The sequence below is a fragment of the Nannospalax galili genome, unplaced genomic scaffold, assembly GCF_000622305.1.
Source record: "Nannospalax galili isolate Female #2095 unplaced genomic scaffold, S.galili_v1.0 scaffold362, whole genome shotgun sequence".
NCBI lineage: Eukaryota > Metazoa > Chordata > Mammalia > Rodentia > Spalacidae > Nannospalax > Nannospalax galili.
The window spans coordinates 1,380,514-1,394,464 of NW_008348785.1; the positions used below are offsets into that span (position 1 = coordinate 1,380,514).

At 45.9% G+C, this 13,951-nt stretch overlaps 1 protein-coding gene across 1 annotated transcript in view; it reads left to right on the forward strand.

Annotated features, from left to right (window-relative positions):
• The first annotated feature begins 2,618 nt into the window (after window positions 1–2,618).
• The window catches only part of Tex36 (testis expressed 36), a 15,914-nt gene continuing 4,581 nt past the window's right edge, over window positions 2,619–13,951 (forward strand). The window contains exons 1-3 of the mRNA XM_008846002.2: window positions 2,619–2,669; window positions 10,683–10,814; window positions 11,489–11,569. Coding sequence (XP_008844224.1) covers window positions 2,619–2,669; window positions 10,683–10,814; window positions 11,489–11,569 — 264 coding nt within the window. The remainder of the gene's footprint in view (window positions 2,670–10,682; window positions 10,815–11,488; window positions 11,570–13,951) is intronic.

Here is a 13,951-nt window from a genome sequence, read left to right on the forward strand (position 1 = left end):
TCTTAGAGATTACCGTGTACAATCTTCCCGATTCCTTGTTCAGTGATAACAATAGCTTAAACCCATCACACCGTGAGTATTTACACCACAGGAATTAGGAGCCATTACTACCACAGTTCAGGTTCTTATTCTCCAGAGCTGGTGATAGCCATTTCAGCAGCATGCCCCTGCCTTCACCTCACACCCTTGTCCTTCCAATCCCCACCAGGGTTTCCTATTGGACGCATCAAGCCAGAGATAATGGGTTGGGGAATATGTGATGCAGATATGGGGGCCAGACTGCAGGGTGCACAGCAGGGCAGGATGGAAAATGGATTAGTGGTAGGCCAGCACACACAGAAGGAAAATAACCAGCATATTTCTTCAGGATGGTGAGAGAGGTATTTAAAGCAGGAAACATGGAAGACCTTAGCAAGCCCTGAAGTGCATTTTGTATGTGTCTGTCCTTAATCTTCTTCCAAAGAGCTTCCAAGTTTAACAAAGTATCTCCTGGGGCTCCTGTCGCCGCAACACTGAGCAGCAGATGTCATGCTTTGCCCTCTGCCACACCTGTTTTGTGAGGACTGAAGATACCCTTCTCTTCCTTAGAATTCAGGAACTTCAAATTGAAGATGGAAGAGCACTGGTCAAGGTGGCAGGGCGGGCCGATCTCAGGTCTTGGTTCAGCTTGGTCTTGAGTCTTCCATGGATATAGAGTTTTCAGCTGGACAGTGACACTGTCACCAGCAAGCCGGACTCACGGTTCCCTGTGCAGCAAGGTGTTGTCACATGACTTAAGTTGCTGCCCATGAAAGGAAGTGTTAGCATGGTAGTCGCCAGGACCTTTTCTTAGAAGCCCTGAGCCAATGACAAATGTGTGTTGGGGTTGTTTGACATGTGTGCCCGCTGGTTTCCTCTCATCCTCCACTGGCCACATACATGGCCAGAGATGACGGCTGCTTTCTGGGACTGATGGAGAGGTGGAAGGCTAGAGGGAGCCTGGTTTGCCTGACTCAGCATAGCTATCACAACGAACCAGGACTCAACACTTGGTTGGGAGAACCAATGTGTACTGTGTTCAAGCCCCTGCTATTTGGGGTCTCCAGTCCCAGTCAGACTTTTTCCTAATCCACATACCAAGTCTTGGTGAGGCTGGTGAGCAGAAGGACTCTGGTGTAGCTGTGGGAGTGGACACTCACATCATCCTCTGCAGGGTGAGCAGCACTGGGGATGCCCTGGGCTCATCAGCTCGTAGCAGCATCACTGGAAGGGGTTGTTACTCCCCAGACAGCACTGCCCCATCTGGGCTGGCATGGTGTTTCCCACTATAGCCGTCTCTCCATCTCACCTTCTCTCTTTAGCCTACAGGTTTTATGTCACAGGTTTTAGCTGCACCGGGATTGTGGCACCTTGGGCATTATACCCAGGAGCTCATTTGAGAGACCATCAATGCTGACAGAGGATAAAGTCTTCTTTCACTGCCGTGGCGACTCCTGTTAGAACCTGAGGAGGAGATTTGCAGAGGTGAGAACTGAAGATATAGCTTCTTGGCACAAGAGGGAGTTGGGCAGATCCTCCTGTGAATTCTCTTGGAATAAGACAGAGCTGGGCACATCTTTGGTGGAATGTTCTTAGCACAAGAAAGCTGAGCAAATCCTCTTGTGGTTGTTCTTAGTGTTAGAGAAGGCTGGACACATCCTCCTGTGGATATTCACTCTTATCTTCTTGTGGAACAGTTGAGAGAACTGACTAGACAACATCCTGCAAAGGAGAAAGACAACTGGAAAAAGCGTGCCACTAAGCAGAGGCGAGGCAGGACTGTGTGTCCTGGCTAGGGACAGAGACCAGGTTTGAGGACCAGCCTTTGCAGCCTCAGGGAGGCTGGGTGGCCCTTGGAAGTGCTCACGACTTCTGGAACTGCCTCAGGACATTGGTTTGACTTCTGGTGCCCCACCAGACTGTGTGATTCTCATGCTGCATTTGTCAGTGCTGAAGGTTGGAACAGAAGCAAACTAAAAACATGAGTTTGCTTTAGCATAGCATTTGGTACATAATAATTATGCACAAACGTTACCTCCTGTGGCCTCCATAATGTGCCGGGCAGGTGAGAACACCTGGAAGTGTGCGCCATGATTAGGTCTGAGCTGGGTCACAGAGACCACTATGGAAGGAGACAGTGGGGTCCTGGTACAACAGAGTGGCTGATATGAACAAGTCAGCCTCAGGCCAGGACGCAGTTCACTTCTCTGAAAACTATGAGATTGGAACAGATGGTTACCATGGGGACATCAAGTCAAGTATTTGTTTGAGGGGGTGCAAAATGTTCACCACGGCCTCAGCATTGCCTTGTCCCCACCTCTCTGATTGGTTGCTGGGGTCTTGGTGGCTAGAGCTCAGCTCATACTAGGGGAGCCTCAGATACAAAGAACCAGGGGCAAAAATCCTCCCAGGGGCTTAGGAGTCCACCCATTGTGACATAAGCTCCCATTCCGTGACAGCGACAGGCATTCTCCACCTCCCTCCCTGGGTAACGAGGAGGCAGAGGAGGAGGAAGAGGAGGGGTTTTCTAGATGTGTCAAGCTTGTGAGCCTATAGAGAGCTGAGGAGTCAACCTCAGTTCCTTTAGCTCCTCAGAGAAAATGGCCAAAGGGAGGCGCTTCAACCCTCCTCTGGGCAAGGAAGGAACATGGGTAAGAAGGAGGCACTGCTGGGGGTGTTCTCACACTGAGTGGCTGGGCTCAAGGGCCCAGGACTGAGTCAGAGCCCTGCTGCTACCTACCCCAGCATGCCCTTTGATGAGTTCCTTCTCCTGGCTTGGTTCCTCAGCTGTGAGGTGGGAATCTCAGCTTTCTCGGGAAGACTGAATGAAATAATGCCTGGGAAACTGGGGTGATGGCTGAGGATACTCGCAATCCCTGTCCTGGAGTGGCTGAGGCAGGAGAATTGGGAGTTCTAGGCCCTCCTGGGCTACTTAACAAGACACAGTCTCAGAAAGATAGAAAGAGAAGGAAGGAAGGAGAAAGAAGAAAAGAAGGGAAGGGAGGAGGAAGGGAGGGACTAAGGGAAGAAGGAGGGAGGTGGGAAGGAAGGGAGGAAGGAAAGAAGGGAGAGAGGAAGGGAGAGGGAGATGCTCAGCACACTGGAAGGGCTCTTGTGGATGCTCTACCTTTTCTATTTCCCCACAGCTGTTTTTTTTTCTTTTTACTATTTTATATTATTTTTGTTTTTATGTGTATGTGTTTTTATGTGTATGTATGGAACAGATGGTTACCATGGGGACATGAAGTAAGTGCACCCATGTCGGGCGGAGGTCAGAAGAGGGCATCAGATTCCCTGGAACTAGAGTTTTGGATGGTTGTTAGCCACCATGTGGGTGCTGGGAACTGAACCTGGGTCCTCTGTAAGAGCAGCCAGTACTCTTAACCACTGAGTCATCTCTCCAGCCCCATGGCTGTCTTTTAACATCGTATACCTAACTGTACCTGGATTTGTCTCCTCTTCCTAGAATATAAGCTCCATGGGAGCCTTGATCTTTTTTCTTGAGGATGCTTCCTTGGACACACTCACTTTTTGTTGAAACAAGTGTTCTTATACTTGCAAACTCCTGTGGACTGGTAATCTGACTCCCATCACTCCAGATTATGAAATGGACAGAGCTCAGGAGGGCATCGTTTATCTGTCTTATCATTCCTGGATTTATACACTTGCCAGTCTCCCTGCCTTTTAGGAAGAATTGGGTCACACAATGTCATCCACACTGTCCTCAGACTCCTGGGTTCCAGGGATCCTCTTGAAAAGACCCCTCCGTCTTGACATCTCTTATAAGCATCCCAGTTTTGTGTCGTATTGTACCATCTTCTAGAAACACTCTCATCCCGTCCCCTTGTGAGGTCTCACCGTGTTGGCCCCACGACTTATTTGCACATTTCATGAGCTTCTGATTCTAAAACTCACTCACAAAAGGGGTGTCCTGGGGAATCCCTGTGTCCTCTTCCACACTCACAACCAAAGGTAGAATCTGACAAAAATCTAGTATTCCTTGATTCTAGGTAGTGATATGCGGACAACTGGAAAAATATTTTTTCTTTTTGTGTGTGGTATACATGCAGGTTCACATGTGGGTTGAAACCTGCATGTGTGTGGGTCCCAGATTGACATCAGGTATCTCCCTTGATCACTTTCTTCCTTATTTATTGAGGCCGAGTCTCACTTGAATGCAGAGCTCACAGACTGAGCTAGTCTAGGCAGTCATCTTGCTCCAAGGATGCACTGTCTCTGCCTCCTAAGTGATAGGGTTGCAGGTGGGTCTCCATGCCTGCCTGGCATCTATGTGGATGCTAGGGATCTGAGTTCTGGTCCTTGTGGGTGCAAAGCAAGCACTTTACTCAGTCATCTCTCCAGCCGCCAACTGAAATTTTTGTTTATTTAAAAGGAAAAAGAAAAAAAGGGGAAAGACTTTGGGAAATTATGTCTTTAGAATTTAATACACTGATTGCATCCACTTCAGCATCACCTTGGACTAAGACTAACGCTCATCATCTAATCCTGACCTCTTTCACTGTAAAATGAAACATACCTAAATTAGAGGGCTGTTGTGGGCTAATGAGATAATCCATTCAGAAGGACTCAGTGTCTGGCATGAGAAGGGTAACCATTCAACACTTCCTAACTACAGCATATGTAGATCATACATTCGTGTGTGTATAATATATATTATATACTAGTACATATTAATAAGATATACTCCACATACATATACAAACTGTACACTTTGCCTTCCTTATTAAGATCAAAAGTAATATACGAAATAGACACGATAAAATAGGAAAGTATAAATAAGATAAAAAGTTTTCTTTTTCTTTTTTTTTTTTTTGAGACAGAGTCTCCTTATAGCCCCAACTGCCTGAAACTCACTGTGTGGACCTCCATCTCAGAGATCGGCCTGCCTCTGCCTCTTGAGTGCTAGGATTAAAGGTGAGCACTACCATGCTCTACTTTAAAATCAGTTTAAACATATGTTAGAACAAGAAGCTAAGACTGGGAAAAATTTGACTCAAGTTTCCTGCAAGCCGAGCCAAAGTTGTAGATGCTTGACCGGTGCAGAGAAACTGAGATTAGACCAGGAGGCCCTGGCTTTGCTGCTCAGGAGCACTTTCACTGCCCTCCTGAGAGCCTTTCCTGGGAGCTCAGTGTTTGAAATTCACACAGAGTTTACATATGATAAGTGCTTGAGCCGTGCAAAACACATAGGTATTTTCCTATTATAGTAAGAAAGCACAGTGCGCCCAAGGTCGTGGTAACTGGGCCATTAACAGATCTCCTTCGATGCATACAAAGACAGGGGGAAGGGCATGACAACATGCTTCCAACATTCCAGAAACAAATGCCTTATCTGTCTACTCCCTGGGAACAGGCTCTCTCCCCTCTTCAAGGCTCTGCATCAACAAAGCCTGAAGAAGTCTGTTAATTCTTAGTGAGCCAAGTGCCAGGAGCCTGTTAACTGTTAGTGAGCAGAGCACTTTGTCCTTAAGGCACAAGGGTTGTGACTACACAAAGTAAAATGGGAAATAGTGTCAGTCACATAGTATGAACTGTTCAGGAGGAGAGGAATATGTTTCTCACACTAAGCAGCTTCCTCTCTTTCACTTGCAAATATCATTTAGGATTCCATTTGATTGACTATTATAACAAACTGACTAGAGGGCATGTCAGTGGCAGAGGATTTGTAATATGTGCCAGGCCCTGGGCTTGAGCACCAGCACTCAAAAACTCTGACTACAGTGTCTTAACCACATGAGGGTTTGTGTGTCTCAAGAAGGAACAGAATGCAGAAACACGAAGGATAGGGATGGGGGTCTGCTCCAGGGAGTGTTCAGAGCGTGGAGTGCTTTCCAGCCAGTAGTATTCATTCTCAGATAGGGCGAGTCTGTCTCCTGTTAGTAACACTTTGTATGGGGAAAACAAGAGGAAGCTCAAAGGACAACAAGACAGAAGGCACCTGGCTTTATATCAGAAAAACAGTAGTGTTCCCAGAAGCCTTGCCCCAAAGGCTTGTGCCTCAGACCCACTGGGTCTCCCCACCAATGTAGCTGCAAGGGAGCCAGAGAAGGTTTAGTTTTAAAAAACAAAGTAAATTGGTATTTCAAATGAAGTCAAGTTCTATTATGTAATCCATATGTCACAGGTAGAAGTTCATGTTCCCTTTGATCCCAAGTCCAGTAGAGCAGCCCGGTACCTGAGTCAGATGAGGGGGGCATGGCCTCCCCACACCCTAAACTTAACTTTAGGCTTTAGCAGGAATCCTTTCTGCTGTCAGCACCTAAGAGGATAAAAACCTGACCATGACATTTTCCATAGGAACTTTTGGCAAGTTAGGAGAAGGAAGGAAACGGTTGGCTCTGAGTCAGCTGTGGTGCATTTATGAGGACAGTAATTGTCCCATAGAGGAGACAGATATTTTTAAGCCGACCTTGCTTGTAATCTGGACGTTTCCAGGCAGGATAGGCTTTCTACTCCCCCCACATACTTTCACTTTTCTATTTAATATTTCAGTCACTGAGTGATTGAAGGCAGCAAAAATTTCACCACCAACTTGTTAAAAAGCTATATTTCACAGTTACAATATCTAACAGAAGGTTTTATTTCACTGCTATCACATTATAGCCATTAAATATATATTTTAAAAGAGTGAAATTAAAATTCTAGAGTCATTTTTTAAACAGGGATTTCATCCACAGACTTACAGAATACAAATGAACTCAAGACAGTTGTCGCTTAGCGGTGTGAGCCGTCATTTCCACTGCCAGAGCGGCTTCCCCACCAGCTTGGCCTCACAGGCTCCCCAAGGGAAGTGCAACTTAGTGGGATGGAGGAAGAGCAGAGAGAGGTCGATCACTTGGAGCCCCTTTGTATTATTTTTAGATTATGTGCACATGTGTGTCTATGTATATGAGTGTAGTGCTGGAGTTCCATACAGGCTGCTGTGAGCTGCCCAACATGGATGCCAGGAATCAAATTCAGTCCTCTGGAAGAGCAGTACACGCTCCTAGCCACTGAGCCATCTCTCTACCCCTCCCCACTCCCTACTTTGTTATATATATAAGTGTTTAGGTCTCAGTAAGTAAAGGCATTTACCACGCAAACCTGAGTTCAATACTTAGAATCCCATTAAGGTGGAAGGAGAGAACCAACTCCACGGTTGTCCTCTGCCCTCCACATGTGCGCTGTGGCATGTGTGCCTTACATACGCACACAGAGATAAGTCAGTAAAGTGCTTGCCTTAAAAGAATGAAGGCCTGAATTTGATTCCTAGAGATGAAGCCATGTAAAAAAGCCTGGTGTGGTGGTGCATACTTGTAATCCCAGCACTGGGCAGGTAGAGACAGGTGGGTTCCTGGGATTCATTGACCAGTCAGCCAAGCCTTACTTGGTGGGCCTCAGGTCCAAGTGAGAGACCCTGTCTCGAAAACATGCACCTGCCAGGCATGGTGGCACGTGCCTTTAATCCCTGCACTCAGGAGGCAGAGGCAGGCGGATCTCTGTGAGTTCAAGACCAGCCTGATCTACATAATGAGTTCCAAGCCAGCTGGGCTACAGGGAGACATTGTCTCAAAAAGACCCCCCCAAAAAAAAAGAAAAGAAAAAAAAGCACCTACAAACAGGCACACCTATGTATAATAATTATTTTAAAATGTTTTTAAAATTTAATACAGAACTAATTAGACATATATGTAAGTTGGCTGACAACTTTCTGGGGTTTGTTATGAGAAAAGCAAGGTGCACAACAGTATAGACAGCATGACTCACTTTCAGTAAAACATCATCATCATTCCTCATCACCTATATCATAGGAGGGCTCAGCCAGTCTGGTCTGGAGTGATGGTGCCGGTGAGAGGGAAGAGAGCACAGCCCAATGTTACTGATAATAAAAAGACATTCAATGCTTAGAAGTCACATTGACCACATCCTCTGGCCATATTTGTTCCTAAAAGTTCTGAGTATATTTTAATTATCATATGATCTATAAGATATAGCATACAAAAAATACCCATCTATAAAGATGCACATTCATAACAGGATATATAAAATACTAGCGCCAAAAGAGTTAAGGGGAGAAAGTAATATGATTTTAGGAGAATTTTATCACTCCCTCCCACTCTTTTGGTGGCACTGAGGGTGGAGTTCGTGCTAGGCAGGGGCTGTACCACTGAGTTATAGCCCTTGCTCTATTTTCACTTTTTATTTTTTGTTAATTATTTGAAAATTAGTGCATACATATTTTTGAGGATTTCATACATGAGAACTGTTCACATCATTTCCACGCTTCTCCCCCTCCCACCTTTCCCCCACTCCCTCTCAATTTCCTGACCTCTTCCTTAATTATTATTGCTCCATATTCACATGTATTACACACACAACCTACTTAGTGCAGTTTGTGGTGCTCTTATGTATATGTGTTTAGGGCTGAGCACTTGGGATTGGATAACCTACCAGGGAGTTCATCCCTGGAGAAAAGTGATTATCTCTTAGCAGTCATTGATGGCCTATAGGCCCTCATCTAGAGATGGAACCCTGTGGAATTTCCCCATCCATGTTGGCATGTCACCTGGGGTTGCCATTCTGTAGGTCTTGTTTAGGAAACCACGTTGTTGAGATTTCACGGGTGCAGTTTCTCTGTCATGTCTAGAAGACACTGTCTAGCAGCAGGTGTCCTGGTCCTCTGGCTCTGACAGTCTTCCCACCCCCTCTTCCTCAATGTTCCCTGAGCTGTAGGGATGGCAATGGGTTTGGAGACAAGGAGGGGGCAACTGTGAGCAGAACAGTTACTGACCAGCACTGGGTGCGCGCCCTTTCTCTTTTAATCAAACCTGCTGTTGAGCAGGTACCATTAATCCCCGTTTACTGTAAGGAAGTTGAGGCTTGAGAAAGAAATCTCATATGCCAGGTGTGGTGGCGCACGCCTTTAATCCCAGCACTCAGGAGGCAGAGGCAGGCGGATCTCTGTGAGTTCAAGGCCAGCCTGGTCTACATAGTGAGTTCCAGGCCAGCTGGGGCTACAGGGAGACCCTGTCTCAAAAAGACCAAAAGAGAAAAAAGGAAAAGTCTCATGCAGGAGGGTCAGCCAGTAGCAGGAGCAAGCACTGCATTTACAGCCTGGGTCCCAACCACCGCATGAGGCCAATTTCTCCCTCTATGGGAATTCTCAGCAAGAGTCAGGACTTGCTTTTGTTGGTTTTAGTTTTCGCTCATTGTTTCCTAAAGATTCCTATTCCAAAGCTTATTTTGTTGGCTTTCAAGAGTGTCACTCAAACAAAATTGGGGTGAGTTACTGTGGTCATCTAGTACAGTCACATCTGCCTTCAGAAACAAAGGATGCTGACAGTGTGGCCCTCACCAGCCACTCTAGGAGCCTGAGGGCTGCCTCCTGAAGTCCCCTCTTCAATGTCACCCTCTCTTCCTGGGCAGCCTGGGAATCCAGCCAAGCGTCAATTGGTTCAGGTGCACAACTTTCTTTCAACTCAGAGCAACTCCAACGGCCCAGGCCCAGAGCTCGTCAGAGGGTCAGCTGAGGTCCCTTTTCGGATCAGCTCCTCCTCTGCCCAGAGCTGTTTCCTCTCTTCTCTTTTCAGGGACACCCCAGGGGGCACCTGTGAGCAATCTTCCTCATCTCTGTTCTGGCTTCACTCTCTCTTCCACTCTTTGTCCCCCTCCACCACGTCTGTCCTCTACTGTCCTATGTTCCCATTGGAGAGTCAGTGGGTCTCTTGATCCTCACTTTCCCCTTGTTACAGAATCCGATTCAGATCTCTGGTACTAGGATTTGTTCACCCCTTACGATGTGGGCTGGGGGCTAGAGAGATGGCTCAGTAGCTAAGAGCACTGGCTGCTTTTGTAGAGGATCTGGGTTCAGTTCCCAGCACCCACATGGCAGCTAACAACCATCCATAACCCCAGTTCCAGGGGATCCAATGCCGTCTTCTGACCTCTGTGGGCATTGCATGAACATGGATTCATTTACACACATGCAGGCAAAACACTCATATACATAAAATAAAAAATAATAAATAAAATATTTTTTTAAAAAAGAACATGGAGCCGGGCATGGTGGCGCACGCCTTTAATCCCAGCACTCGGGAGGCAGAGGCAGGCGGATCTCTGTGAGTTCAAGGCCAGCCTGGTCTACAAAAAAGAACATGGAGCCGGGCATGGTGGCGCACGCCTTTAATCCCAGCACTCGGGAGGCAGAGGCAGGCAGATCTCTGTGAGTTCAAGGTCAGCCTGGTCTACATAGTGAGTTCCAGGACAGCTAGGGCTACAGAGAGACCCTGTCTCAAAAAGATTTAAAAAACAAAAACAAAAAAAAAGAACATGGACTGGATGCTATCCACCAAATACTGGGAGCTCCTGGTCAAAATAAGAGCTTAGACAACAGCTCTGTCATCTCCCTGTACCTCCTCTCACTCTCCAAGGGCCACATCATCCTCACCAGAAGGTGGAACATTTCCAGGCTCCCCAAGGCCCTACACAGGAGGCCCCAGTGGCTTGACGTGTTTGTGTCTTGGAAAGAATACTTGAAAGTTAGACAGATTTTACCATTCCCTTGCACGCCAGAAGCACCTACATTGTGTTTTAATCAAGCCTGATGCTTGGCACATAGAATCAATTGTACCTTGTTCTAATCAAGGCATATGTTGTGTTTCCAGTTCCCTCACATTGGACTAACAAAAAAGACACCAGAATCCATCACGAGTACCTCCTTGAAGGAAGCCCACTGTCCACATTTGTGTCAACAAGTGGAGGGCAGGCTGCCGCCAATATACAAAGTCCGGGAGAAGGTGAGGTGGAGCGTGGGTCCCAGATGAAGGCTCTTGGGGCTTTCGAATGGGGTGGTGTTAAGGCCTTTTGACCAGACAACTAACTCTTCCTTGTAAGGAGCTGCCCATTTACCATACCCAGCTCCCCATGTCAGGCTCACATGCTCTGCTAAGGACCTCCTGGTCCAGATAATGAGCTGGGCCCCCTCAAAGGAACCTGCAGCCACATTCTCGGGTCACCTTCCCACCAACTTCATGCGGGACTGCTGGGCCAGATTGCAGTGGTGTGAAGGAAGAGCAGGTTGAGTCTAACATCAGCCACACTCACCCTGGGCCTCAGCTCAGACCCCATGTTTCTAAGAGCCCAGCTTCAAGACTTCTAGGATCTGGTCGTCTTCTATGATCCTTATCAGTCAAAGCTGTCAAAGGTCTTTCCAGCTTTCAGTTCTGTGTGCCTGTCTACTTTTCCGTCCTTGTCTTCAAAGGCAATTTGAAGGAGAATTTTTCTGCTTTTCAGAAAGTTGGCCATAAGATTGAGTTTGGAAGCCCTTGTCTGTCCCGTGCTGTTTGTCCAGCCTGGGATGGGCTTCATCGCCTACTGAGGGTCCCTTTGTCCCTCCCCTTCCTTCCTCGTCGCTGTGCCCCTTTCTGCAGCTCTGACACGTGCAGTTCCCTCTTTCCCCTGTCTTCTCCAGCAAGCAGCAAACAACAGCTTCCCCTTCTCTCTGCATGACAACCGCCACAGTTTTGAGAACTCTGGACACTTCTTTGACGCTGTGAGTACGTCTCTCCAAATTAGTAGGGTCTTGGCTATAGCTCAGGGGTAGAACACTTGCTTATCATGTGTGAGACGGAGAGGGAGAACAAAGTCAAAACAACACAAGGTCTGCTTGACTAAGAATGACACTAGGTCACAAAACGAAGACCATCCCTCACCATTCTCAGAATTGTACGCAGCTTTCCAAAGCCTCACCAGCCTTCGGCCTCTGATCATGCATAGGTCAGCCTTACAGAGTGCCATCCCATGAATTGTCTTCTGAGATTCCAGGGGTTTCCTCTAGAGGCATCGAATTCCCCGACCCTGGGGAACTTACAGTCTGATGGTGCATATTCGCAGAGGTTCTCACAGCATCAGCATCCTGCAGTAGAAATACAAAACAAGCTGCAAGTGAATTTTCAATTTTCTAGTAATACAGGAAATTTAAAAGCAAGTGAAATAAATAAAAGAGATGGTCTACTTAGAAAAGTTCAAGTTTGTGAAATGAAAGTGATAGAAATTCAGTAGAAACTTCAAACTTAGAATTCAGTTCTTTGCTTATGTGGTTCATATGTAGTACAAGATATGAGCCATGTAATCACAAGGGGGGAAACTCTAGAGCTACACTGTATACTGTGTTGCTAAGCTAGGTCAGGTGAATTAGATGCATTAACAATTTTTTCATCGGTTTATTTTTATTTTGTGTGTATGAGTGTTTTGCGTGCATGTAAGTACATCATGAACTTGCAATTCCTGAGAAGGCCAGAAGAGGACATCAGATCTCCTTTAACTGGAGTTACTGATGGTTGTTAGCTACCGGAATGCTGAGAATTGAACCCAGGTCCACTTCAAGAGCACTCAGTACTCTTAACTGCTGAGCTATCTCTCCAGCCCCATAGATACATCTTTGACTCAGAATATTTTCAGCTTACATTGAGTTTATTGAAATGTAAGTCCAAGAGCTTTGCATATTTTATTTAACTCAGTATTTCCCCCAAATTGGCAATTCAACATGTAATGTGGCAATTAATATAAAATTATTTTTAGTGAATTATTTTTAATATTTTTTCTGCATGTGTGTGCATGCACATGTGGGCACAGGGGATAACTTGTGAGAGTCAGTTCTCTCTTTTCACTGTATGGGCTCCAGGGATCAAACTCAGGTCATGGGTTCAGTGTCAGGAGCCACCTCCATGGTCCCGTAAAAAATACAATGAGGTATTTTGCATTCCATTTCCAAACTGAATCTTTGGATCTACTTTGCAGGTTATTTATCTCAATTTAGACTGCTCACACTGACAATCTGAATAGCTAGTAGAGCCACCTCCATGGTCCCATAAAAAATACTAATGAGGTATTTTGCATTCCATTTCCAAACTGAATCTTTGAATCTACTTTATAGGTTATTTATCTCAATTTAGACTGCTCACACTGACAATCTGAATAGCTAGTGACCAGTGGCTGCTAGACTGAACATCACAGGTTGACATGTCTTAGGCAGACGATTGTGTCAAGTGAGCTCTGAGAACCCTTACCAAATGGAAAGCTCACCACGATGGCGGTGCTGTTAGTATCATCCCTCGTTTACTAAACCTTTGCTATGCTCCAGCATTTCATGTTACGTTGTCTAGCCCTCACAGGACCCTACAGGCTAATTTACTCTTATCCTTGATTTAGAAATGGGGAAACTGAGAACCAGTGGCATGAAACACCATGCCCAAAGAAACCTTTCCATCCACACCCCAGCGTCTTTTGTAAGCCTAAACAGCATCACCCAAAACCCTGCAGAGTCAGAATACCCACCCCATCTGCTTAATATGTTTTCTAATTTGTCAAGGTGACACGTGTCCAAGAAAGTAAAATAAAGGCTGGTGAGGTGACTCAGCAGTTAAGACCATGTCGTCACCCAAAACCCTGCAGAGTCAGAATACCCACCCCATCTGCTTAATACGTTTTCTCATTTGTCAAGGTGACACGTGTCCTTCAAGAAAGTAAAATAAAGGCTGGTGAGGTGACTCAGCAGTTAAGACCATGTCTGCTCTTGTAGAGGACCTGAGTTCAATTCCCAGTCCCCACTGGCTCACAGCTGCTTGGAACCCCAGATCCCAGGGATCTGGTGCCCTCTCCTGACCTCCTCTGGCACCTGCACTCACATGCACATACCCAGACACAAGGACACACACACATAATTAAAAATAAAACAAATCTCTTTTAAAAGTCGGTAATACAGAATTATATAAAATTAAAAATGAAATTTGCCCTCCATATCATCTTGTATTACTTTTTGATGTAAAGCAACTAATATTTATGCCATATTTTTTATTGTAATTGTAAATTATGAAAGATCCTTGAATTTTCTACAGATCTACAGTGACTAAAGTCACAGACAAGGGCAATCTTG